We start from the raw sequence: 25941 nt of genomic DNA on the forward strand, positions 1-25941 counted from the left end.
GGCATTAGAAGCATAATGTTCCTGATCACATTGATGCATTTCAACTTATGCTTCGTTACAAGTGCAGTTGTCTTGTTTAAGATGTGTCTGCAAATTTAGCCAGAGGAGCTAACCTTAGCTAACGCTAGATTAGCTAGCTGTTGGCAGCACTAGCCCCTAACATTGATTATAGTCGTTTTATCTGTAAAATCTATAGGAGACAAGGTGATTGTTTCGGCCGAATGACGGTTTAGGTACAACCGACTCTGGTTGCAGATGTTTTTTCCCCAATTGCTAACTTTTGTTGTTGTAGCCAACAGGCTTCCTCATATTCAGGGCTGCCAACTTTTCAGAAAACCTTGGAGTGAGATTTGATGGAAGTTGGGTCAAATTTTTTTGGGGCCCGTTCGGGGTCGCCACCGCACACCAAAGACATTTACTTTTTATTCATTTTTGTACTTGAAGTAAAGAAACATGACTATTTACAGCCATTTCCCCAGTTTCATAACTTCTAATCCTTACCCCAACCATTAAAAAATAGAATAGAAATAAAACAGTTTTTGGCCACCAGAGGGATCATTGACCTGGTGGCCGCAACCTCAGTATTTTCAACAATGTGGACAGGATGGAGTCAGTGAGTGAGTGAGTGAGTGAGTCAGTGAGGGACATTCACTCTTCTAGGCTGGTCCCCTACACTACAGGGTCCAGCAAAAAAAATGACTTTGTGAAAAGACAAGCCCAATAGTCTATTTTACATCAAACAACATGTACTGTAGTAGTCAGTGCCTGAATTGGACCAAAAAAGGTGCCAGTACCCTAATTCAGCAGTTGCATGACATGAGCATCGCATGTGTCTTGGACATATTTATATTTATACGCATATCTTGGTAATATATCCCACTTCAAATGTATTTTTGTATGCATTTAATTACATACAAATATAATATTGCATATATGCTACAATAAAATCAACTGAAAATGAAACAAGACTGCAGTCAGTTTAGCTGCAAAACAACTAGTCCTAACCTACCTACTAAAAAAAATCAACACAGAAAAATGTGCTGGGTTAGTGCTGTAATAATATCAGAGAAAGATTACATCAGAGAAAGATTACATACTTACAAGCATACAGAAGACTGATGCAAATAGACAGAGGCCAATATTGTCATATAACTGACGGACAGAGCTGTCTGTGCTTTTTGGAGGTAGTGGCAACAAAGCAATATTGACCTTTTGTTGTTGACAGTCATGATATAAGAAAACTAGCATTATGTAACTTTTTACGTACATTTATTCCTCCTTGGCACAATAACATAGCTTTCATTTGTGCTTGCACATCCTCTATTTTCTTTTCTCTCTCTATTGGCACCTGACCAGTAGTGTTGATTGGACATATTGGCGTTTGATTACCATGAATTTCTTCATGATTGACACTTTAATGGCCCTGTGCTCCGCTGACTGCTCTGCTCCATCAGATCAAGTGAAGAGGCATCACTCTGCTCATAATATAAATGTATTTATTTTTTCTACACAATTAATATCATTCCATTGTCGTTTTGCCCACAAAGTCCTGCATCAAAATGTAAGCCATTGTATTCTTTACAATCTGCCTTTGCGGGGCAAAACGTCAGTAGAATGGTTTTAATATTGCAGAACACGCAATTACAAGAGGCTATTTAATTTAGGGCCAGAGTGACACCTCTTCACTTGATCTATGCAGCTTTGTTTTCGGCTGCAGTTTGACTCACCGTGTGTGAGCGGAGCGCTGCCTTCAGTCTGTAGGATGCTGTCTGCTTAAATGAAGCCCTATCAAGTCTATGGCGCACTTTTTTCATACGGAGATACTCTCTTCATTCAACTAAGGCGTACCAGGAGGTGGCGGTACGGAATAAGAAGTAAGGGTACTCATGTGGACAAAAATCAGAAGTGCCGGTACGCAATAAGAAGTAAGGGTACTCATGTGGACAAAAATCAGAAGTGCCGGTAGTACTCAGTACCGGTGAGTACCGGCCCATTTCAGGCACTGGTAGTAGTAGTAATAGTGTTAGAAGGCTAATACTCACACCTGTCAGATTGTATTTCGAATTTGAAGCCTCCGATGTAGAGCACTAGTGGAGTCTGTCCGAAATGTTTTCAAAGCAGGCTAGTTCGCGGCAAAATAGCGCGTCAACTGAAATGCATTTTTTTGGGGGGGATTTGACAGAGTGAGAAATAGGAGGTGTGGTTGAGAGCATGTGAAGAGGGTCATTTGCGTGAGTCTCACGCTCAATGCGTGAAAGTTGGCAGCTCTGCTCATATTCACAGGCCTGCATCAAACTCTGTCTCCTCGGAACGGGAGCTAAGTCACTACCCGATGCTAATCGGACCAAACTACCATAAACTACCTTTGTCCATTTCCAAATCCGTTTGTCTTTCTCAGGCTACGTTAGCGGACACGTCTCTCCACACAATACAACTGATCTTGACAGGCTTTTCAGTATTGGACAGAGAACAGACAAGAGGCAGTGGAACGGTTCAACAGTTTTATTTTGAACCACAGGAAATACTGGAACAGGCAGGGAGTAGAATACCTACCTATACTAACAAAAACTAATCTAAGAAAATAAAACTAAAAAACCTGTAAGCTTACCTATCTCTAACTGCCGTGATGGTCGACAGTAAAAATAACAAACAAACTGACTCTTACCTATCACTAACTGCCGTAAGGATCGACAGTGACAAAATACAAAACAAAAACTCTGTCTAGAGCACTATACTACCTGATTACACAAACTTGTGATGACGTGGAGCTGAGAACTGGACGCAGAAGATTGGCGATATGAGACCAAGACTTGGCAGGGCTGGAATGACAGAGAGGGGATTATAAAGGAGAACAGGAGAGCAGCGATAGGATGACACAGGCTACATCCTTCCCGTGAGTAATAGAAAAGAGCAGAATACTTCACGTGGATAATTGTCTTCTCCTGCCTCGTCTGCCCAGGACGCGCCACTTCAGGATGTGCTGCTTCAGGATGTGCCGTGCCAAGACGCGCCGCTTCAGGACTGCAGACAGCAACGGTCATAACAGGGCCCCCCTCCCTAGGCGCTGCTCCTGAGGCATACAAAGCCAGGGTATGCCTGAAGTCCTGGATGAGAGACTTGTCCATGATGTCCCGTGCCGGAACCCAAGACCGCTCCTCTGAACCATACCGCTCCCAGTCGACCAGATATTGGGTACTGTTCCGCACACGACGAGAATCCAGGATATGCCGCACAGTGTAGACCAGGGAACCATCAACCATTCGAGGAGGAGGGGGAGCTGGAACAGCCGGAGTGAGAGGAGAGGAGGCGACAGGCTTGAGGAGGGAGACATGGAACACTGGGTGGATCATCATGGAAGGTGGCAGTTTCAGGCAGTAGAAAACTGGATTAATCTGCTTCTCCACTTCAAAAGCTCCCATGAAGCGAGGAGCAAACTTACGGCTGTCCACCTGCAGAGGCAGATCCTTGGCTGACAACCAAACCCTGTCTCTCGGCTTGAAGGCTGCTGCAGGTCGGCGACAACGATTGGCCTGTTGAGAATGCAGAGTCCTGGTGCGCAGTAAGGCTGCCCTGGCCTGTTGCCATGTGCGCTTGCAACGCTGGACAAACTGCTCTGCAGCAGGAACCCCAATGTTGGCCTCCTGGTCCACGAAGAGAGGTGGCTGAAACCCCATCTGGCACTCAAAAGGAGACATACCCGTGGAGGAAGACTGGAGGTGGTTATGGGCTATCTCAGCCCATGCCAGCTGGGAGCTCCAAGTAGTGGGGTTGGATTCGACGAGGCAGCGAAGTGTGGTCTCCAGCTCCTGGTTCACCCTCTCGGTCTGACCATTGGATTGTGGATGGAACCCTGAAGAGAGGCTGGCAGAGGCGCCGACGAGGGAACAGAAAGCCCTCCAAAAACGGGACGTAAAACTGAGGACCCCTGTTGGAAACCACATCCTGGGGGAAGCCATGGAGACGAAACACATGCTGCAGTAGTAACGTCACAGTCTCACGGGCAGAAGGAAGCTTAGGCAGGGCGATGAAGCAAGCAGCCTTGGAGAAGCGATCTACCACCACCAGGATAGCAGTGTTTCTCTCTGATGGGGTCAGGCCAGTGACGAAGTCAATGGAGAGGTGAGACCAGAGGCGGTGGGGCGTCGGCAATGGGCAGAGTAGACCAGCAGGACGTTGCCGTAGGGACTTGTTCCGTGCACATGTGGAACAGGTTGACACAAAGTTGTGGACATCCTGGGCCATGGAAGGCCACCAGAACCGCCGCTTGACAAACTCCAGTGTCTTCCATATCCCTGGATGAGCCACTAACCGGGAGGAGTGACCCCACATGAGCACACGGGAGCGCAAAGGTGCTGGGACATAGAGACGATTGGGTGGAACACCATCAGGACCAGGATCCAGCTGTTGGGTGGCCTTGACCTCGGTCTCCACTCCCCAAGTCACAGGGGCGATAATGCAGGACGACGACAGGATGGGCTCAGGATCCACATTCTCCTCGCAAACATCAAACTGGCAGGAGAGCACATCGGCCTTGACATTCTTGCTGCCAGATCGGTAGGAGAGGTTGAAGTTAAACCTGGTGAAGAAGAGGGCCCATCGTGCTTGACGGGAGTTGAGGCGTTTGGCCTCCCTGATGTAGGAGAGGTTTTTGTGGTCTGTCCATAGAACAAAAGGATGCTCAGCCCCCTCCAACCAGTGACGCCATGCCTCCAATGCCTCCTTCACAGCCAGAAGTTCACGATTGCCCACATCATAATTGCGCTCGGCCGGTGTCAGACGTCGGGAGAGGAAAGCGCAGGGATGCAGACGAGCCTGGCTCCAACCGCTTACTGCAGCCAAAGTGTGGAACTGGATGTTGTATTCAGCCACAGTACCTCTCCCCTGGCGCAGCGCGTACAGCCGTCTTGCCGCTTCCTGTCCCCAGACTGGATGGTCGAACACTCCCCGAAACTCAGCAGCGAAGGCAGCATAGGACTGGGAGTCAGGAGGAAGAGAATCCAGATAAGCCACTGCCCAGGCCAGGGGCTGGCCGACGAGGAGGTTTATGATGAATGCTATTTGTTCGTCTCAGGACCAAAACGGGATGGCTGGGCAACAAAGGCTAGTTCACACTGTACCAGGAAGTGTCAGCAGGTCTCAGGGTTACCGGTATACTTCTCAGGGGCCGGGAGGCTGGGCTCAGGTGCACGAAGGGAGGCAACAAAAGAAGCACTGTTCTGGGGATGGGCTGATGGAACAGCAGCGGCTGCAGCAAAAACAGGAGCTGGAGGAATGGCGGTGGTCACTGGAGCGGAGACTGGTGGTGAGAGGAGAGCACAGAGCTGGTTCATGCAGGTAGCTAACTCTTGGACTGTGGCGGTGAGTGTGTCCAGACGATCTTCTGCTTGGTTGACTGCATTGGCAAGTGAGCCCGTACGTTGATCTGCCCGAGACGCTACATCATCCATCAGGGAGGACATCTGGGCTACCTGTCCCTCAAGTGACTGGAGACGACTCTGCTGCTCTCCAACAGCAGTGCCTTGGTGCCGTGCGCACTTGCTGTACCTCTGTTGGGTCCATGGTATGGCTGAGTCTTGCTGACAGGCTTTTCAGTATTGGACCCAAGTGCAGAGAACAGACAAGAGGCAGTGGAACAGTTCAACAGTTTTATTTTGAACCACAGGAAATACTGGAACAGGCAGGGAGTAGAATACCTACCTATACTAACAAAAACTAATCTAAGAAAATAAAACCAAAAAACCTGTAAGCTTACCTATTAGTAACTGCCGCAAGGATCGACAGTGACTAAATACAAAACAAAAACTCTGTCTAGAGCGCTATACTAACTGATTACACAAACTTGTGATGATGTGGAGCTGAGAACTGGACACAGAAGATTGGCGATATGAGACCAAGACTCAGTAGGGCTGGAATGACAGAGAGGGGATTATAAAGGAGAACAGGAGAGCAGCGATAGGCTGACACAGGCTACATTCTTCCTGTGAGTAATAGAAAAGAGCAGAATACTTCATGTGTCTTCTCCTGCCTCGTCTGCCAAGACGCGCCGTGCCATGGCGCACCGCTTCAGGACCGCGGACAGCGACGGTCGTAACAGATCTAGCGACGAAGCACCATAGACTGTATAAAAAACAAACATGAAAACAATGTTGCAGGCAAGCTAATGGCACATAACTTTACATACGTTAGCAAAGTACGATATGGCCTCAAGCCCAAGTGACTATACTTTATGCATGAATAAACTGTAAATATTATCGGTGGCGACATTTACCAATTCCATGTTTGCAGTTGGATCACGTACACTTGGGATTGATCCATCTTTCAGGGGAGGTTTTCTTGCAAATCTTGCTTTGGACTGACCCTTGTTTGCAAAGCAGTCCGACACAAAGTGGTTAGCACACACATACAAATTTGGACTAACTGTAGCCGGAACGTTATTGTCAAAAATAAATTTCAACCACTCTTTCTTTTTATCTTGCGATACTGGGAGGGAATGTAGTGATTTGTGTTCATCCTTGCAGCCAACAACGGACATTTGGCATGTCTGGCTTGCCTTTGACATCTTCCAGTCTGTAACCACAAAGTGAAACAATAGTTGCCGACACCGTAGAAAGGTGCATACGTGGGGTGGGAGTGGTTATACATCTCGGGAGTGGCCATATGCAAATCGCTCCCCATGTGAAGCCACAAGGGGCTTCAAATCAAAAAGGCTTGTGGAAGCATATGTTTTCCCAGGAAGGACGCTACGGCAATAACACGGAGGCATTCTCATTTCACATTCTTCGGGTTGTTAGGCTCAAGGATGACCAAAGTATACACTACCAGTCAAAAGTTTGGACACACCTGATTCAATGTACTGTTTTTCATTATCTTAAAGCCATTTTAATCTAAAGGCTTATGCTTAAATGCTTGAAATTTGTTTCTTAGACAAATATAAAAAGTGAAGTTGATGCCTACGTATGAAGTGTGCCTCAGGGAGTTTGATTGCAGACTCTCAAATCGGAAGACCTGTTTGATTCCCGGCAGGGATGCTGCCACACAAATCTCTGTTAGACTCTTAGCCTTGTTGGAAATTTTTCCAAAAAAAATCAACTTTGACTGCCATTTAAGGCATAATGAATAGAAATGATAAATGTACTAAACTGGGGTTTTCTGTTGAGCGTTACTCTGAATCACAGATGAGAAAGAGTCGGCACTTTGAATCACTAACGATAAGTCTAGCAAAGCTGAATTCACTAATGTTAATTCTCTACTCTGTTGTTTCTTCTCTCTGTCGCTTTGGTATACAAGCAGCCAATCACATTTGGCACTTGATCAGCTCAGTGACAAGTATGTGTAGGGAATGTCCTCCCATGGGGATAATATTAATGTAAGGAATATGAGTCTTTTCACACAGTGGCACTGATTATGAAGAGTTACAACTTTTCATAAGGTGGCACAAATGATAAAACATATATATATAATATGTATATATATATATATATATATATATATATATATATATATATATATATATATATATATATATATATATATATATATATATATATATCTCTCATAAAGTTAACCATCAATTTGAAATATCAACTAACAATCAAATAATTGTTATTGAGATTTCAATATTAATATTTAATCTCAATTAAAATACAATATTATACCTTCAGTTAACACTAAGTTAATAATATTGATCATTTAACTAAGGGTTGAAGGATAAGGTAAGGACTTTAACAGCAGAGGTTGGTTCATTCATGCATTATGTAATACAGACACAAGACCTCTTTAGAATCAACACACAATTTATTGAATAAGTATTAAAAGTAACACAAACGAATACAAACTATTTACAAGTGTGTGTGTGGGGGTGTGTGTGTGTGTCCTTATCTATAGGTATGTATGAGCATGCTGGCCGCATGGCCGGGTGCTGGGCCTTTGTTGGGGAACAAAGGGTCATAAACCATAGGCCTAGACGGAGGGAAAGCTGTGTAGGCCTAGGTGGAGTTGGTGAACTAAGCTGAAGGAAATTCAGGGACTTTATCTAACAATAGAATATGAGTAAGTAGAATAATATATTCTTTGATGTTATGAGATCATGAAGTTAGATCATGTTTAGTGGAGGTGAAATACATGCAAACCCTGAGTTTGTGTATTTATCCTATCTAACATGTGGGATGGCTATTTGGTGTTAACAGACCAACAGCAAATGCAATGCATCTCAACAATTTAACATTAGCAAACAGTTTATATTCACTTCATTAAATCTGTTATTTTCCTAATGCTGTTGCTATGCTATATGCCCAGTTGTTACAGTCTTACTTGGAGTCCTTTGTTTGCCGCGTTGTGAGCAGTTCAAAGCTTGCGGTTTCAAAACTCTGGTTGTCCAGGGAAAAGGATTGTTCCGTTATGTCCTGATGTCTGGGTCGGTGATCCAGCTGTGTTTCTCTCTGTTGGCCACATCTGTTGCATGTGGAGGGAAAGAGACAGAGTTTTGTGCGCTCCTCAACACATCATAGGCTTCTGGTGTAGGCCTCTGGTTCTGTCCTGGTTCTGGTCACTCTGCTTTCTTAGCAGGGCAAAGTTCCTTTCACATCCGCAGTTTGCTTCTGCAGGGAAGAGAGGCTAGGCTCTGCGTATTCACTCCGTTTTGGAGAAGGCAGGAGACAGTACAGGTCTTGGGCCTGCAGGAGAAGGGACACCAGTCCTTCTGGGTAGCCACCAGGAAAAAGAAAAGGAGAGAGAGCCCGAGAGAGAGAGAGAGAGCCCGAGAGAGAGAGAGAGAGCCCGAGAGAGAGAGAGAGAGAGAGAGAGAGAGAGAGAGAGAGAGAGAGAGAGAGAGAGAGAGAGAGAGAGAGAGAGAGAGAAAAATGGCAGCACTTGGTTTTTAAGAAAGTTGATTTCACACCTAGGTGTGAAATGACTGGCAGCCTATCAGGGCACGGTTTTGGTTGTTCAGGGAGGTTACCACAGGAAACAGTTGTAGTTCTTTACATAGGGAACTGTAGTTTTCAGGACGGCTGAAGGATTGTACCTACATCTGTTTTGAAAATGTAGTGAGTAGAAAGTATAGATTTTTCTTTCGAAATGTAGTGAGTAAAAGTAAAACGTTTTAAGTGAAAGAAAAACTTGTACAAAGTACAGATATTACAGTAAAGTATTTGTACTTTGTTACTTCCCATCTCTGCCAGTGACCATACTGACAACAGAATTTCATGTGCCCAAATTACAATTACAATTTCCCATTTGGCAGACGCTTTTATCCAAAGCGACATACATATGAGATTTTAATACAACACAAGCAAGGATCTAGTCGAGAGAGAACAACGAGAGTAAGTGCCATAAAGCTAAGTTCTGGTCCAACAGGACATAGGTGCAATGAGGCACCTATGTCTGGTAATGCATAGAGTGCATAGAGGCAGATAAAGGTTTTTTTTTTTTTTTTTGGATTACGCAGTCCATCAGGTGATAAGGTGTTCACTAAAGAGCTGGGTCTTTAGCTTTTTCTTAAAGATTGAGAGGGCCTCTGCGGATCAAATGGAGTTTGGTAACTCGTTCGACCACTGAGGAACCACAGAAGAGAAGAGTCTGGCTAGAGACTTAGGGCCTTGTTGTGGTGGCAGCACCAGGCGCCGTTCCTTGGCAGAGCGTAGTGGGCGGGAGGGAGTGTAGACCTGAAAGAGGGAGTTCAGGTAGGTAGGAGCCGTTTTGGTTGCTGCTTTGTAGGCGAGCATCAAGGACTTAAATTTGATGCGGGCAGCAACTGGGAGCCAGTGGAGGGATGTGAACAGCGGAGTGACATGTGCTCTTTTGGGCTAGTTGAAGACCAGACGCGTTGCCGCGTTCTGGATCATCTGCAGAGGTTTGAGCGTACATGCCAGGAGCCCTGCCAGTAAGGAGTTGCAGTACACTCTAAAGGATCTCCCTGAGAGGACTCAAACCAGCGGAGAGCAGATCCTGAGAAGCCAAGCTCAGTGAGTATGGAGAGGAGGATTTGGTGGTTAACCGTGTCAAAGGCAGCCGATAGGTCTAGCAACATTAGAACAGAGGACTGACCGGCAGCTCTAGCTGATCGCAGTGTTTCCACTACAGACAAGAGCGCAGTCTCGGTAGAGTGTCCGTGTTTGTAGCCAGACTGGTTAGGATCATACAGGTTGTTCTCAGAAAGGAATTCAGAGACTTGATTAAAGACTGTGCACTCAAGTGTCTTGGAAAGGAAGGTCAGGAGTGAAACCGGCCTGTAATTTTCAACCTGAGATGGGTTGAGTGTAGGTTTCTTTAGCAGCGGGGTAACCCGGGCTTGCTTAAAAGCAGTGGGGAACACACCCGTTGTAAGTGAGGAGTTGATGATGTGCGTGACTGCAGGGATAAGTGTTGGTGAAATGGCCTGCAGGAGGTTGGAGGGTATGGGTTCCAACGGACAGGTAGTGGGACGAGAGTCAAGCAGAAGTTTGGAGACTCAGTGAGATGGGAAAATGAGAGGAGTGAGGCCCTGTTAGCTGGCGGCAGAATACTGAGTTGGTCAGGCTCAGAGAACTGATTACTGATGGTAGAAACCTTATCAGTAAAGAAGGATGTGAAGAGGTCAGCAGTGAGCAAAGTTGAGGGTGGAGGTGGTGGAGGGTTGAATTAAAAGCTGAAAATAATTTCCGAGCGTGTTTGGCGCTGCTGATTTTCTCCTGATAATAAGTGGTCTTGGGACTTTTTAAATGGGAGAATGCAGAAAGGAGAGTCTGATAGTCACTGAGGTCAATGGGATCTGCACCATTTTCTCTCGGCTGCTCTGAGCCCCGCCCGTTGCTCTCTGATGACACCGGTGAGCCATGGACTAGGGGGGGGGTGTTACGAGCAGGTTTGGATGAGAGAGGGCAGAGATTGAGAGGCGGCTAGCGAGGATTAGAGTTTGTCTGTAGCCTCATTGACATGGAGTGAGGCGAATTCATTATGAGGAGGCATGGTAGCCGAGACATCATTGGAGAGCTGAGCCGGTGTGAGGGACCGGAGGTTTCGTCTGAAGGAGACCATTTGCAGTGGAATGTGAGGATGTTCCGGTATGAATTGAATAAAGAAGTGGTCTGACAGATGTAAGGGGGTGACAGTCAGATTTGCCGTGGAGCAGTTTTGAGTCACAATCAGATCGAGTGTATTGCCCACTTTGTGTGTGGGAGCGGTGGAGACCTGTTTGAGGTCAAATGAGGAGGGTGAATCTACGGCGTCTCAATTAGTGGGGTTGGGATGCTCTTCTCTGCTGCAGCCACACTTTGTGATTTAAGCTGATAAAATGGTTGGATTTTTACAAAGAGATCTTGCCTAGTGCAGCAGTAATATAAATGTACACAAATATTTACAGATTACTGTCTGTAAATCCTGCCATTGTCTTTCTCTTTTTCAGATTAACATTGACTCTGTCGTGTCCTATGGATCTGAAGAATTTCCCCATGGATGTCCAGACCTGCATTATGCAGCTGGAGAGTTGTAAGTACACACACGTGTGAGCGCGCACACACACACATACATACATACTCCAGGAAAAAAATGTTTTGCCTATAGATGGATGACGCTTGCCATTAAGGGCATTATTACGTGTGACGGAACATTTAACTGATCCCAGGAAAATGCAAAAAAAGTGTATTGTCTGTGTAGTGAGCCATGCAGTTTATACTGCATTCTCATGGGATAAGGTAGATGGGATATGGCAAACTAGATATCATTTAATTATAATTTTTTTTTATTGTAGGTTTATTTTTGTTTATTATTTTTTTCCGTTAAAAGTCTTTGGACCTCAGAGACATGTGTACACATACCAAACGTGGACCTGAAGTTCAACCCCCCGACCCCAACCCCCCATTACTCAGGCACAAAAAAATGACACATAGTGGCCTAAAGGGGCCGCTATACTACAAGTATTATAACTTTTTAACTGTGCGGTGGAATTTCAAAAAACTAAAATTTTCTGATTCCTTTAGTCATGAGGATTTCATCTATGCCACACCCATTCAGCCATTTGCGTATATAAATGTTTCCACTAATTTGCCTTTGCAACCTGCAAAGTGCTGTTGATAGAATCAGTAGAGGCTGAACCTTAGGCCTTGTCCACACTAATCCAGATAAATTTGAAAACAGCATTCTCGTGTCATTTGTGTTTCCGTCCACACTAGCGTTTCCAGGCCGTTTTCTAAAGGTTTCCCGTCCACACTGAGATGCCAAAAAGATAGGAAAATGGTGAAATCTACCCTATTGGGCAGGCGCAAGCCTCTGACCCATGACCTTTATGTCATTACCACTCTTTACAGAAGTGTTGTCAGGGCTGCAGTAGCAGAGTGCCTTCAGCGCCAACAAGATGTCCAAATCACAGTAAAAGACGAACAAAAGCAAGCCAGACTTATTTGTCTGGACTGATTATGAAGTTGAGCTGCTTTTGAAAGTAACAAATGACTACAAGACCGTCAAAGCCATGGAGAATATACTGTAGACTGTTTGACTACTGCCTGAGTGAGATCACATGACAATCTCACGTCAACATTTTGGAAAAGTTTTCCCCGTCCACACTACAACACAAAACCAGCGTTTTCAAATGTATCCACTTTGGAGAGCATTTTCAGAAAGCTCCGTTTTCAGTGGTCAAAAACGCTGTCTTTTCCACAACCCAATAAAAGTTTGTGGGTGTCTTTGATATTTTTCAGCTATATCTATCTATCTATCTAAAATTTTGGGGGCATTTACTAGATGCATTTTTGAGGAGCCTCCAAATAATTGGCTTATTTTGATCTATAGAGGGTGCTAGAATCACAGTAGTGGCGCCGTCGTTGAGAGCGGCAGCCGGTCACAGCAGCTCCCACTTTTTCGCTACTTTTTCTAATTTTCTGTCTACCGTTGCTACTTTTTTTTTGCTATTTTATTGCACTACTTTGAATTATTTTGCACTACTCAACTTTTCAACGTTCTAGCTCTATGCTTAGTGCTAGCAATTTACGGGGAACGAGAGCCGGTGTGAGGGTGAGGAACAAGAGGGAGAGGAATAGGAGATTCAAACCTTGCCTTCCATCAGTCGTCATGGGGAACGTGAGGTCGCTGGCCAACAAGACGGACGAACTCTCAGCCCTGATGAGCAGTCAACGTCAGTACCGGGAGAGCAGTGTGTTGTGCTTCACGGAGACATGGCTAAATGGGAATATACCGGGCTGTTCAGTCGAACTAGCCGGCTTCACGCTAGTGTGCGCGTACAAGGAGAAACAAAGCGGTAAGAAGAAAGGAGGAGGTCTGGCCATCTTTGTTAACTCCAGGTGGTGTAACCCAGGACACATTACTGTGAAGGCACGCATCTGTACTCCAGATATTGAGCTGTTGGCAGTGGGGTTGAGGCCATACTATCTGCCTCAGGAGTTTTCGCACGCCATTGTTGCTGTTGTTTACATGGACAGACTTCAACCATGTCCCGCTCTCCAGAACCCTGACCAACTTCACACAGTGTGTGACCTGCAAAACAAGGGAGAACAAGACCTTGGACCTGCTGTATGCCAATGCTAAGGAAGCATACAGCTGCACTGCCCCCCCCTCGGCAGATCAGATCACAACCTGATACACCTTGTACCGATGTACAAGCCTGTTGTCAGGCAGCAGTCCGCCAACACCAGGACTGGTCTGAGGAGGCTGAGGAGGCCCTTCAAGATTGTTTCCAGACCACGGACTGAGAGCTGTTCCAGAAGGACTACGGGGAGGACATCGAGGGTCTCTCCCATTGCATCACAGACTACATCCGCTTCTGTGAGAGCAGCGTCATCTCCACCAAAAGGGTGCGCTGCTTTCCAAACAACAAGCCGTGGATCACAAAGGACATTAAAGCCCTTCTCAACAGAAAGAAGAGAGCTTTCATGGCTGGAGACAGGGAGGAAGTCAAGTCTGTCCAGAGGGAGCTGAAGAGGGAGCTGAGGGAGGCCAAGAACAGCTACAGGGGGAGACTGGAGAGGAAGCTCCAGCAGAACGATGCTAAGGAGGTGTGGAAGGGGATGAAAAGGATTACTGGCTACAATCAATCAGGTCCATCTGTGGAGGGGAGCCAGGAACATGCAAATGAGCTAAACCTTTTTTTCAATAGGTTTGACTCAGAAAGACAGTCTCGCCCCCCAACCAAAAATTGAGCATAATGTACAGCTGCAATTTGAATAAAGACTTGACAATGTCAAATGTTCAACATAGATTGAACAGTCTTCATTAAACTAATGAATAATACTGTCAATACTCTCAAGATGATATTTGTCAAGCCATGATGAAATGTATTAGTTCTTTTATTGGTTGTTTTCTCCTATCAGAGATGTTGGCTCAATAGATAAAGCATCTTCAATAGCCATTGTGAATAACTTGAAAATGATTTACATCACACGTTTTTTAAAGGGCCAGAATTCCCAGATTGTCATAGAATCTCTTTCCTTTTTTTACCCTGTCTCCTATCTATACCTATTCAGTAGATTAGTTGTTAGGATGTCTACCTCCCAATAACAAGGTCAGTGGTTCAAGACCCAGTTAATGTAGTTTGTCCACCGAATTTCATGCACAAGCTAAATGCGTTCAGTTTGTCCACCAGTAACCTGTTTGGAATTAAATAGGTTGTCATGGGAAATTATTTCTACAATCTGTATTCAGATTGTATGCTATTAAACTTTGGCTACTTGAAACATTTTATTTAATAGATGTTAAATTGCGCAATTTAACATAAAATCCACGAATGCATATCTTTGAATGTGCTGAGCCAATGTTCAATGTGCTTCTGTTTCTTTAGCTTGCTCTTTGCGCTTGAACTCCTACAGTCATGCTTTGTGCTATCAGATTAAAATTTGACCCTGAGGTAGCATACAGTTTGGTGGTATTTGGCCAAAAGGAGGCTCTATAGCAATATTATTAGTTTAAATCACAATAACTCATTGGCTGTGATTCAGGCCCCCTACTGGCACAATCCAGCCATGTTCCTGCAGTCATCTGATTTACATGAAACTTGGTGTGGACCATGTTGGGACTGTCCCCCATAAAAGTCTTAGTTTAAGTCTTTTATATTGACTCAGCAAGAAAATACAAAAACAACAAAAACTACTGCCAACAGGGCAGAACTAACTTAGGACTAGAGCTTGGAGCAAACATGCCACAGCAAGAAGGTAAACAAACAAAACCTATACTAAACTAAAGAATAACAGGCAGATGATCTCTGTCTCACACAAAGAAAAGGCGGACAAAACCTTGCAGGATATCGGCGGGCGTAGTCTGACGTGATGAACTCCAAGACTCAGCAAGAATGGTCTGGAACACACACAGTTATATAGCACACAAAGCAGGTGCAAACAATCACAAGCTGATCAGAATGTAGCTACAATTGGCTGTGATCTCCCGCTGGCGGTAAACGTAAGCGTCCGCGGGAAATGCGGCGAATACCTCGGACAGCTCCCGGGATTCCCCCAGTGCTGGCAGTCACTGCAGCGCTAGCTGACACAGAAGCCGCACCACGGAGATGTCTGAGCGGCGCTCCGACTCATGATTGTGTCACATACAGTACTTTTCCATTGTTTAGTACACAGGTTAATAAACTGGAATTAGGCCATTGGAAAGTACAGTGTTACCCAGCAAAGAATAATAGAATATAAATTAGAACAAATAGTGGTCATATAAACATACTCAACCGATAATTCTGATATTAAGTAGAAATGTATGAATGCAAATTAGCAAAAAAAAGTATTACAAAAACAAGTTGATTTATCTTCCAATATCTGTTTTCCTCTCTTATCCTTATCTCTATCTTTTGCTCTTGACCTCATACACCTTGTTCTCTCATTCCCTTCTTTTCTATTCATCCACACATCTTACTATAGTATCTCCTTCATTCTTTTTCCCTCCCTCTTCCCCCATATGGAAAAAGGATTTCAGGAGACACGTGGCTGTATCTATTTAAAGAAACACAGAGTCCTGTTAAGTAATGTTGATAGGGTCATGACTTATTCATCCATTGTCATATCCAGAGCATAGCCTAGCCCGAGGGGAGAGAGAGAACAGGCAGTGGATCAGGCTAACATTTGGACAGATCATTTGTCTTCATTGGTAGTTTTATTCTGCTCCACTGCACAGCCACAACCCACTGGCCAGAGATATTACTATACAGATAACAGCTTTGTTTTTTTCGTATGAGATTATTTTTATGGCATTGCTGCTTTCTTTGATAGTATGCAGTGGAGAGACACTGGAAAAATGGGAGAGAAAGACACACACACGCACACACACATAGAGAGAAAGAAGAGAGAGAGAGAGAGAGAGAGAGAGAGAGAGAGAGAGAGAGAGAGAGAGAGGATGACATGAAATGACTCCAGCCTTGATATGATAGATGGAGGAACTTAAAAAGAGAAAACCCAGCACCATCTCTAATTCAATTTCATATTACAGATTACATATAGATTTTTGGTCCAAAGTACATACAGATTTGTTGTCCGTATGGATTTTGATGAAGCACCGACACAAAGGTGAAATATTCCTTTGCATTATGTAATATTGATGATGGAATAGGGGGACAGAGGGATGTGTGATTTGTTGATTGACCTTCTTTCAACATGGATACAGGAATCATTGGGCCTCATTCACGAAATGTGCGTACGATCAGATTTGATCTTAAAGTGTACTTATGAACGTTTCCACAAACATTTCGGCATTCATCATTTTTTTTCTTACCTGAATTTGTTCTTTGGTACGATCGAAATCTACGTGTGTTTGGAAACATGCGTGGGGCACTACGCATGAAGTGGTTTCTACTTAAAATGCCTTATTCTTTAAGCAAAATCTATTAAAGACCTCAGACCTCATATCAACAACAAAATGTGTTTCAGTCCATTTGTAAGCCTAGTGATAATAACCATATTAACAAAGCTAGGCCTATATGAACAAATTCATAGGCAATTCTATTCAATTGGAAACCTGAGTGATTAAAGTGATTAATTATTATCGTATATATTATCATACATATATTATATTATTATATTATTTATTGATCAATAAAGTTCTATCTTATCTTACCACAGGAGCAATAGACTGTGCGCATCAAAGCACCGTCTCCAAACGCTTTCCCCTATTTAAATCGCAAACAATAACACACCATAAACATTCAATTAATTTGTGACGCCAACCTAAACCTCCTACATGTGGTTTCCCCTGTCCAGGAGGGAGCCGCGACTCGGTGCTGCAGAACAGCGGGGTGTCGTGCGTCTTGAGCAGGTGCTGCTGGAGACGCACGACGCATATTGGACTGAATGGAAGTTAAATTAACCAGTCTCAAGACTAACTAGTTTGTCTCTAGGTGATAGAGGTTATGCCTTGACCACATTGCTAATGACACACCTGATAAACCTTCAGACCCCTCAGCAGCGATCATAGAATTATCATACGGCCACTCGCTCCGCCACAGAGCGAGTGCAGTATACTGAGCTGGAAGGACTTTGGATGTGCTTGGACACCGCAGGAAGAAAGCTCCTGTCAAGAGCTACAGTCAAAACCAACAATATTATTATATAGCCTAAAGTCTGAGCTTACCATCAGATGGAGATGCTGCTTGAATTAAACCAGTGTCCAACTCCGCTGATGACTGGACACCTGACAGCACAGTCTCCATATTATTTCCCCAAACATTTTGGCAGCGCCCTGCCCTCCGCCTGAAGCGAATAAACTGCATCTATTTGGAATTAGACTATCACCCTCGCTTTTTAGATTCTAACTGTAAGTCAAACCGTTTCTTTTGAATTTAATTCAAGGTGTGTGTTTCTGATGTTGCAGCATTGACAGCATCAGTCATTTCTTGCCATGTTTTCTTTCTCAGTTGCTGTCAGTCCACCGCTTACACTTTTAAAAAGTTTTTTTTTTTCTCTCACTCCCGACAACAACACTACTATTTCAGAGTTTGAATTTTTCTTCTTGGGTCTATTTGCCATTCTCCACCACTCCAGTAATGCTTTCCATTTGCGCACGACCCTTCAGACAGCAGGCCTTTTATGGAGTTGCCAGGGCATCTACCTATGCTAATCAGCATCAACAGGCACGCGCATCCAATTAAGGAACAAGTGGCATTCATCATCAGATACACCTGAAATATGCAAAAATCGAGACTCTGCGCATGCTTCATGAATCCCACGTTGGTTTTGCGTAGGCATGTTTCTTAAGAACAAAAGTAAGAACAATTTAAGAAAAGTTTCCTGAATGAGGCCCAATGTCTCTCTCCATGGACCTCAGCGTGTCAAGGGGTACCTCAAGGGATACATTTTCATTTTTTATTCTGTTGTTGAAAAAATGGAATTACAAGAGTTGAGTTGTTGAGTTCATGCTGTTGGTGTGATCAGTAAATCAATCAAATCAAAATCAATCAAAACTTTATTTGTATAGCACATTTCATGCAAGCAAATGCAGCTCAAAGTGCTTCACAACACAGATAAAAATGCAGTAGAATAAAAGAACCAAAAAAGGAGAGGTCATAAAATAAAAATAGACAATGTATCTAAGAGTAGAATAAAATGGGAACATTAAAATATAAAATAAAAATAAACAAAATTGTAAGATTAAAATAAAGACATTAAAAATTACAGGAAAGCTAGGCTAAACAGGTATGTTTTAAGTTTTTGTTTAAAAGTGTCCACATTCTCCGTAGTCCTTAGATCCTCTGTCAAACCCGTGCTCTGAATTGATAGGCCCTGGCCTCTGGGTCAAAGACAGTGTCACCACAATTAGACTGGAGCAGCTGTGTAGGTAAAGCTGATTGAGAGGCGCGTTCAAGTCAATTCCTCTTTCTTTGTTTTTTTGTTTTTGTTTTTGTTTTTACTTTCTCTTGGGATACAATACAGACACTATATTTGGAAAACAGCAAGTTAGCATCATTAACATTGCTCATTGAAACCAGGGGTGCATCCCATTTGGTAACGATTTCTCCTCGTCTCCTTGCCTCGCGTCTCTTCCTCGACTCCTCAGTCAAAGGTCACAGAGGAAACGAGGAGAAGATGCGAGGAGGCGAGTGAACCTGGCTTGTCAATTGGAACGTCCTAGCACGGTCATATTGAACTGACATTTGAAGCGTTGCGTTGAGGCTCCTCCCACGCAAAATGACTGTTGTCTAATGCTGCATTCCATTGGAAGTCGGAGGTCTGTAGTTCCGAGTTGGAACTACCGACCTCCGATCTAAATCCATTCCAGTGCGTCTTCTCGGGAAAACATGGACGCAACATCCTTTGCCCATTAACGTTAACGGTAGCTATCTGACAGCTCTAGTTACGTTAGCAGGCAAGTTCATACAGCAAAGACTTCTATCTACTAACGAAGCACAAGTCAACTGAATTACGTTACAAATGGAAACTACAAAGTTGTTACAACAGGTTTTCATAACACAAAAACTACATATCAAGTAAAATCAAGTTTTATTAAGTACATATTGATGCTGTGACGTCAGCTGTGTTTATGTCGGACAATTTGTGCGGAAATAATTTTGTCCGAGTTTCCGACTGGGAACTCCGACTTGAACTACCGTTCCTTTGCACTTTTCCGTGTTGGAAGTCGTTTTTCTCCGAGTTCCGAGTACAATGGAATGCAGCATAAATTATTCTATGGCTCGTGTTTTATCCACATAAAAACATTTAACAAAATTCAGATTAATGTTTAATTAATCTAAATTATGCCAGCCTCTAATGAGCCTTGTCTACCTCATGAAGGTAGAACACTTAAAATAAATTCCAAATGCCCAAAAGTGTTCCATTTCCTGATTTCTGTTTTAATTTTTTTATTTTTTCTATCTGCTGTTGCTACATTTCATTTTGTGAAGCACTTTGTAGCACTGATAAGAAAGGTGCTATACAAATGAAAAGATTATTGGGCTATTAAAGAAATGTCATGAGCTGATTTGTGTCTGTGCGCAACTTTTATCCTTTATACGACTTGGATTAGACAACGATAATGTGGGCACCATTTGACAACTCACTGGCAATGAACCAAAGTGCTTTCTTTTTATTCCTAAATAAATAAATAAATTCCAAAATAACCATAGATCTAGCTGTAAGAGCATAATGTGCGATTTAAACAATGAAATGCTGTTAATGAGGTTTAGTAAGAATTTATTCTCCCATTCTCCCGAAGAGAAATTCCATGGCAACACACACAAACACAATGATGAATGATGAATACTGAATGAGAGACACATCAAACAAACACAGCAAACCAACTGGTGATCCAGAGAAGACACAGAAGTGATTCCAGCAAAAGACAAACGTATCAGCCTTTAGGATTAAAATATGTCCTTTCATGGCAACAGTCATTACGCACCTTGACCAAGGTTATGAAAATGGCGAGAATGGAAACAGAGGTAGGCTACGCCTAAATGGCAGAGAAATTAGCATTTTAATTTTTTTAAATGAATAAAAAAAAATACAAAAAGGGGTGGTGTCACATCTTGTCTGCCATTCTCTCTAATATAGTTAAAATCGCTCTGTCTGCTGCTCAGCCCGTGCGTCCTCAGCTGCCTCTTCCCGGAGAAACCCCAGCAGCGCTCCCTCTCCTCTTTGCCTCTTGGCTGCCGGGGGACCCGAGGAAGCCGCGGAGGTCACACATGGGAGCGGGCAGCAGCATCTGATGGCCCCGGTTGCTCATCAGGGGGACGGGGATTGGGGCTGGATGGGGAGCGCACAGCGGCTGACTCCACACTCCTCCACACATGAGTCTATTAAAGCGGGAGGGACCGCTGATGGCCTCCCGCCGGTGGCCTCATGCATGAGGGAGAACCAGGGCAAGGTCGCAGCCGTTTGCTCCCCATCCTCAGTCCCAGTGCCCGGCGCTGGTGACTTGAGGTCCTAAAGAGATGCATGGTAAAAGAGTCGCATGGTAAAAGAGTCGCATGTGTGCATTTATAGGCTATGTCTATGTCCTAATGAATGGATTTCATTCAGGCCTATAAGATCATGGAATGTCATTCATATTAATGATAAATCCTATAAAATAATGCCATATAAGATTCACATTACTTGTACCCCACTCACCCTCTCTATGCGATGGAGAATTAGCTGGTGCGTCTCCTCCTCTGTCCCTATAATCACATCCAAGCCTTAAGATCATTTACTTATGCCTATTTGGAAAAAGTTTGACATCCTACAACTAGGCCTACAACAGATCTGTCCGTATATGAACATTTAACGTAACCCTTAATTAACAAATGTCCGGCTAACATTTAAAACCTATGCTATTTCTGTTTGAAGAATATATAACAAGTTGTGGCTACTTACACCTGTGGATTTTTTTCTGCCAATGTCGACACGTTTTCTGATGGTATGGAGGCGGGCTTATATCCACACGTGCCAAGGTTGATTGACTTCACTCATTATTTCCGCATGGAGGATACACCTGAGTATCCTCCGACCACGCCTTATTGGAGGACGGTCAGCGAGCAGACGAGGTCGCGAGGACGGAGGAGGAGACACAAGACAATGCACCCGAGGAGACATGAAGGATCCTTCTTGCGTCTTTTAACCAATTGGAACGTCCTTAATGATGGCGGCTCATTTTTGGATGCAGAGTCAGCGAGGAGACAAGGCTGCGAGGATGGAGGAGAGGACGCATTTTGGCCAAATGGAATGCACCCCAGTTCTCTGTCATTACACTTGTAAGATAAGGGGTCATGGCTGGCTGGCACAGGGGTCGCTGATGTTGTTGAACAGTCCTATGGCTGCCGGCACAAAGGAACGCCTGAGGTGCTCCGTCCTGCAGCGTGGGAGGAGGAGCCTGTGGCTGAAGCTGCTCCTCATCAGCCTCAGCTCATCATAGAGAGGGTGAGAGGGGTTCTCCAGGATGGCATTGATCTTTCCCCTCATCCTCCTCTCTGCCACTACCTCCAGACTGTCCAGTTTGTGTCCCACTACAGAGCCAGCCTTCTTCACCAGCATATTCAGTCTGTTGGGTCCCCCTGCCTTGATGCCGCCTCCCCAGCACACCACAGCAAAGAACAGTACACTGGCTACTACAGACTGGTACAACATCTGCAGCAGCCTGTTGCACACGTTGAAGGACCTGAGTCTCCTCAAGAAGTACAGCCTGCTCTGTCCTTTCCTGTAGAGGGCCTCAGTGTTGTCTGACCAGGCCAGTTTATTGTTGAGCTGCACTCCTAGGAACCGATAGGAGTTCACCATTTCTACCTCCTCCCCCTGGATGGTGACAGGGTTTGGGGGCCTCCTACTCCTTCTGAAGTCCACCACCAGCTCCTTGGTCTTCGTGATGTTGAGCTGGAGGTGGTTGTTGTCACACCAACCTACAAAGCTCTACACCAGGTCTCTGTATTCCTCCTCATTGTCCTCCATGATGCAGCCGACAATGGAGGAGTCGTAGGTGGCACGATCCAGAGTTGAAGCGGAAGTCCGAGCTGTAGAGGGTGAAAAGAAATAGTGATAGTCCAGTTCCTTGGGGTGCGCTGGTGTTGCCCACCACCACGTCTGACAGGTTGCCCTGCAGCCAGACGTATTGCGGCCTGCCGGTGAGGTAGCCCGTAATCCAGTCCACGAGGTTGTAGTCTACCTGCATCTCAGAGAGCTTCTCTGCCAGCAGGAAGAGGAGGAGGGGCCGGATGGTATTGAAGGCACTGGAGAAGTGCTGCAGAACCAGTCTCTCAAAGGTCTTCATGACATGTGAGGTCAGAGCGACTGGCCTATAGTCATTGAGAGCACTGGGACGTCCTTTCTTGGGCACCAGGACAATGCAGGAGGTCTTCCACAGCTGGGGCACCTTCTTCAGCCTCAGAGAAAGGTTGAAGAGGTGCTGAAACACTCCTGCAAGCTGCCCAGCGCACGCCTTGAGCACCCTGGGGTTAATGTTGTCTGGACCCTTAGCTTTGTTTATTCGCAGCTTGGAGCGCTGCCGTCTCACCTGGCCAGATGTGATGAATGGCCTGGGGGGAGGGAGGGGGGGTGTTGAACTGTCCTCTGATGTGGAAGACAGACTGGGGCTGGGAGGAGGGGGGGTCATTAAGCTGTCGTCCACTGTGGAGGACAGGCGGGGATGGGTGACCATGGTGCTATTGTCTGTGGGAGTGGTAGGAGGAGTGGGGGAGCCATGGTGTCTTCAGTGTCGTCCTCAGGGTCGTTAAGGGAGCATGAGGGACTGGGGGGGCAGCAGCAGAGGTGTGGATGGGAGCAGAGGTGGTGGTGGTTGGGGGGCGAGACTGTCTTTCTGAGTCAAACCTATTGACAAACAGGTTTAGCTCATTTGCATGTTTCTGGTTCCCCTCCACAGATGGACCTGATTGTTTGTAGCCAGTAATCCTTTTTTTCGGTGGAGCTGTATGCTTCCTTCACATTAGCATACAGCAGGTCCAAGGTCTTGTTCTCCCTTGTTTTGCAGGTCACATACTGTGTGAAGTTGGTCAGGGTTCTGGAGAGCGGGACATGGTTGAAGTCATCATTAATTGTCATGAAGGCGCTGGGGTGATTTGTCTGTAATCCTGTGACTGTAGAGTGGATGACGTCACGTCGTGATGGTGGGATGTAAACAACAGCAACAATGGCGTGCTAAAACTCCCGGGGCAAGTAGTATGGCCTCAGACCCACAGCCAACAGCTCAATGTCTGGAGTACAGATGCATGCCTTCACAGTAATATGTCCTGGGTTACACCACCTGGAGTTAACAAAGACAGCTAGACCTCCTCCTTCCTTCTTACCGCTTTGTTTCTGCCTGTCCGCCCGCACTAGCGTGAAGCCGGCTAGTTTGACCAAACAGTCCGGTATATTCCCATTCAGCCATGTCTCCGTGAAACACAACACACTGCTCTCCTGGTACTGACGTTGACTGCTCACCAGGGCTGAGAGTTCATACGTCTTGTTGGCCAGCTATCTCACATTCCCCATGACCACTGACAGAAGGCAAGGTTTAAATCTCCTAATCCTCTCCCTCTTATTCTTCACCCTCACACCGGCTCTCGTTCCCCAATGATGTCTCCTAATCTCCACTGGTAAATAAAGAGAAAAAAAAAAAGTTAATAGTTACAAGTTACAAGTTAGAAATGTCTGAGGCATCCATCTTTTCTACCTGATCCAGAACTGGTTGCCAAATGGTGTAGAAGTTGAGGGCACAGCCTCTTGTAGCATAACAAATTTTCTCTAGGGTCAGATGACACATAAGATCTCTAATCCATAGATTGAAAGTTGCAGGAAATCTTTCTTTCCATTTAAACAATATGAGTCTCCTAGCCAGGAGCGTTGCAAAGGCTATCATGTTTTTGCCGCATTGGTTGAGACGGAGATCCCGTGGGACCGTGCCAAATACTGCTATTATAGCAAGAGATTCTATGGATATTTCTAACATGTCAGAGAAGAATTTGAATATGGATTGCCAAAAATCGGTTAACTATGGGCACAGCCAAAACATATGTGATAAAGTGGCTGGTGTTGTTTCACAGCGATCACAAATAGGATCAATATTTGGTGTAAATTTGGCCAACAATCTTGAATTGTATGACTTTATGTTTTAAACAAATTGAAGATGAGTGTATCCTATCTAATGTATCTTGCCATATATCATCAGAAAGTTCTGTATCTAATCTTCTTCCCATTGGCTTTTTAAATGTGTCAGGGGTTCTAAATTGTAAGAGTTGAGTAGAGTATAGATTATTCCAATAATATCTTTAGGGTAGGAACTGAGTTCCCAGATAGATTCTAGGAGAGAGCTGGGTGGTAATGATGGAAAGTGAGCAGAGTATGAGGATACAAAGGTGCGAAGCTGCAGGTATTCGAAGAAATGAGAATTAGGGATTTAAAATTTTAATCTCAACTGTTCAAATGATGCATAAGTCTTTTAATGTGACCAGGTATCGAAGGATCCATCTATAATAGAGGGTTTAAACATATTATTTCTTGCTATAGGGGCGTCGATTGAGAAATTATTAAGTGAAAAGGCTCGTCTGAACTGTGCCCAGTGTTTAACCACTGGGTTTATAGAATATCTGTGTATAGGTTCAAGTAGTGGGAGCTTGGAACAAAGCAAAGCATGTAAAGAGGCAGGTCCACATGACAAGTTCTCTAACTGTAACCATTTTGGGCCGCTATCATGTGAGGAATTAAGCCAATATAACATAGCGCGTATACTAGCTGCCCAATAATAATATTGAAGGTTGAGTAAAGCTAATCCTCCATGCTGACGGTGTCGCTGTAACATGCTCTTACGTATTTGTGGATTAGTCTTATTCCAGATGAATGAGGATATCAATTTATCCAAAAACAGCCGACAACGCGACCACAACAACAGATAAAAAGGTAGGTAAGGAAGGAAGGAAGGATCCTAAGTAAGGAAGTATGATGAGACAGTAAGCCCACATCAGTCATTGTTTGATATGTAGGATTTGTTTTTTTCTTGCACTGTTCCTAAGTTCAATTAAAAAATTTGAAGTTAATTTTACTTTAAATGTGAAAATATATTCAAGAATGTTTACGAGAAATATGTCAGAAAGCACTGACTGAAAGCAATCTATACTATCCAATCTTTTTGGAAGTTGATTTTATTTATTCTTTTCAGTAAAACAAACTGAACAACTGAGAGTTTATACAGTATATCATAGTGCAATTTGTAGTGTGTAGAGTCAAAATTATCAAATCTAGAATTTAGTAAAGGTATGAAAATATGAAACTTTGATAAAGATATCAATTTACACTCGTAAGGGGCACCACCTTAGTAGATGAAGGACCTTTACTTATACTAATCAGTCATCAGTCTAAAGATCGTGAAATCTTTTCAATTCAGGGATTACTTTACTCTGCAAGTAAGGAAACACATAACAACTTCTCTGTAATAAATGGGAATATTTATTTAACTATTCAAGCATAACAAATTCAATGAGATAAGCAATAAAAGGCACGTATATTGATCACCAGAATGAAGCACGGAAACTATAGACTAAAAATAGACATGAAATGTAATGAAACAAAA

General features: G+C 44.3%; 1 protein-coding gene across 2 annotated transcripts in view; it reads left to right on the top strand.

Moving 5' to 3' along the window:
* glra3 (glycine receptor, alpha 3) overlaps nucleotides 1-25941 on the top strand; it is a 219878-nt gene that overhangs the window by 128030 nt on the left and 65907 nt on the right. For both annotated transcript variants that reach the window (XM_078282385.1, XM_078282389.1), the window contains exon 4: nucleotides 11381-11463. In XM_078282385.1, the coding sequence (XP_078138511.1) occupies nucleotides 11381-11463 (83 nt within the window). The remainder of the gene's footprint in view (nucleotides 1-11380; nucleotides 11464-25941) is intronic.

The sequence above is a fragment of the Centroberyx gerrardi genome, chromosome 3, assembly GCF_048128805.1.
Source record: "Centroberyx gerrardi isolate f3 chromosome 3, fCenGer3.hap1.cur.20231027, whole genome shotgun sequence".
Lineage (NCBI taxonomy): Eukaryota > Metazoa > Chordata > Actinopteri > Beryciformes > Berycidae > Centroberyx > Centroberyx gerrardi.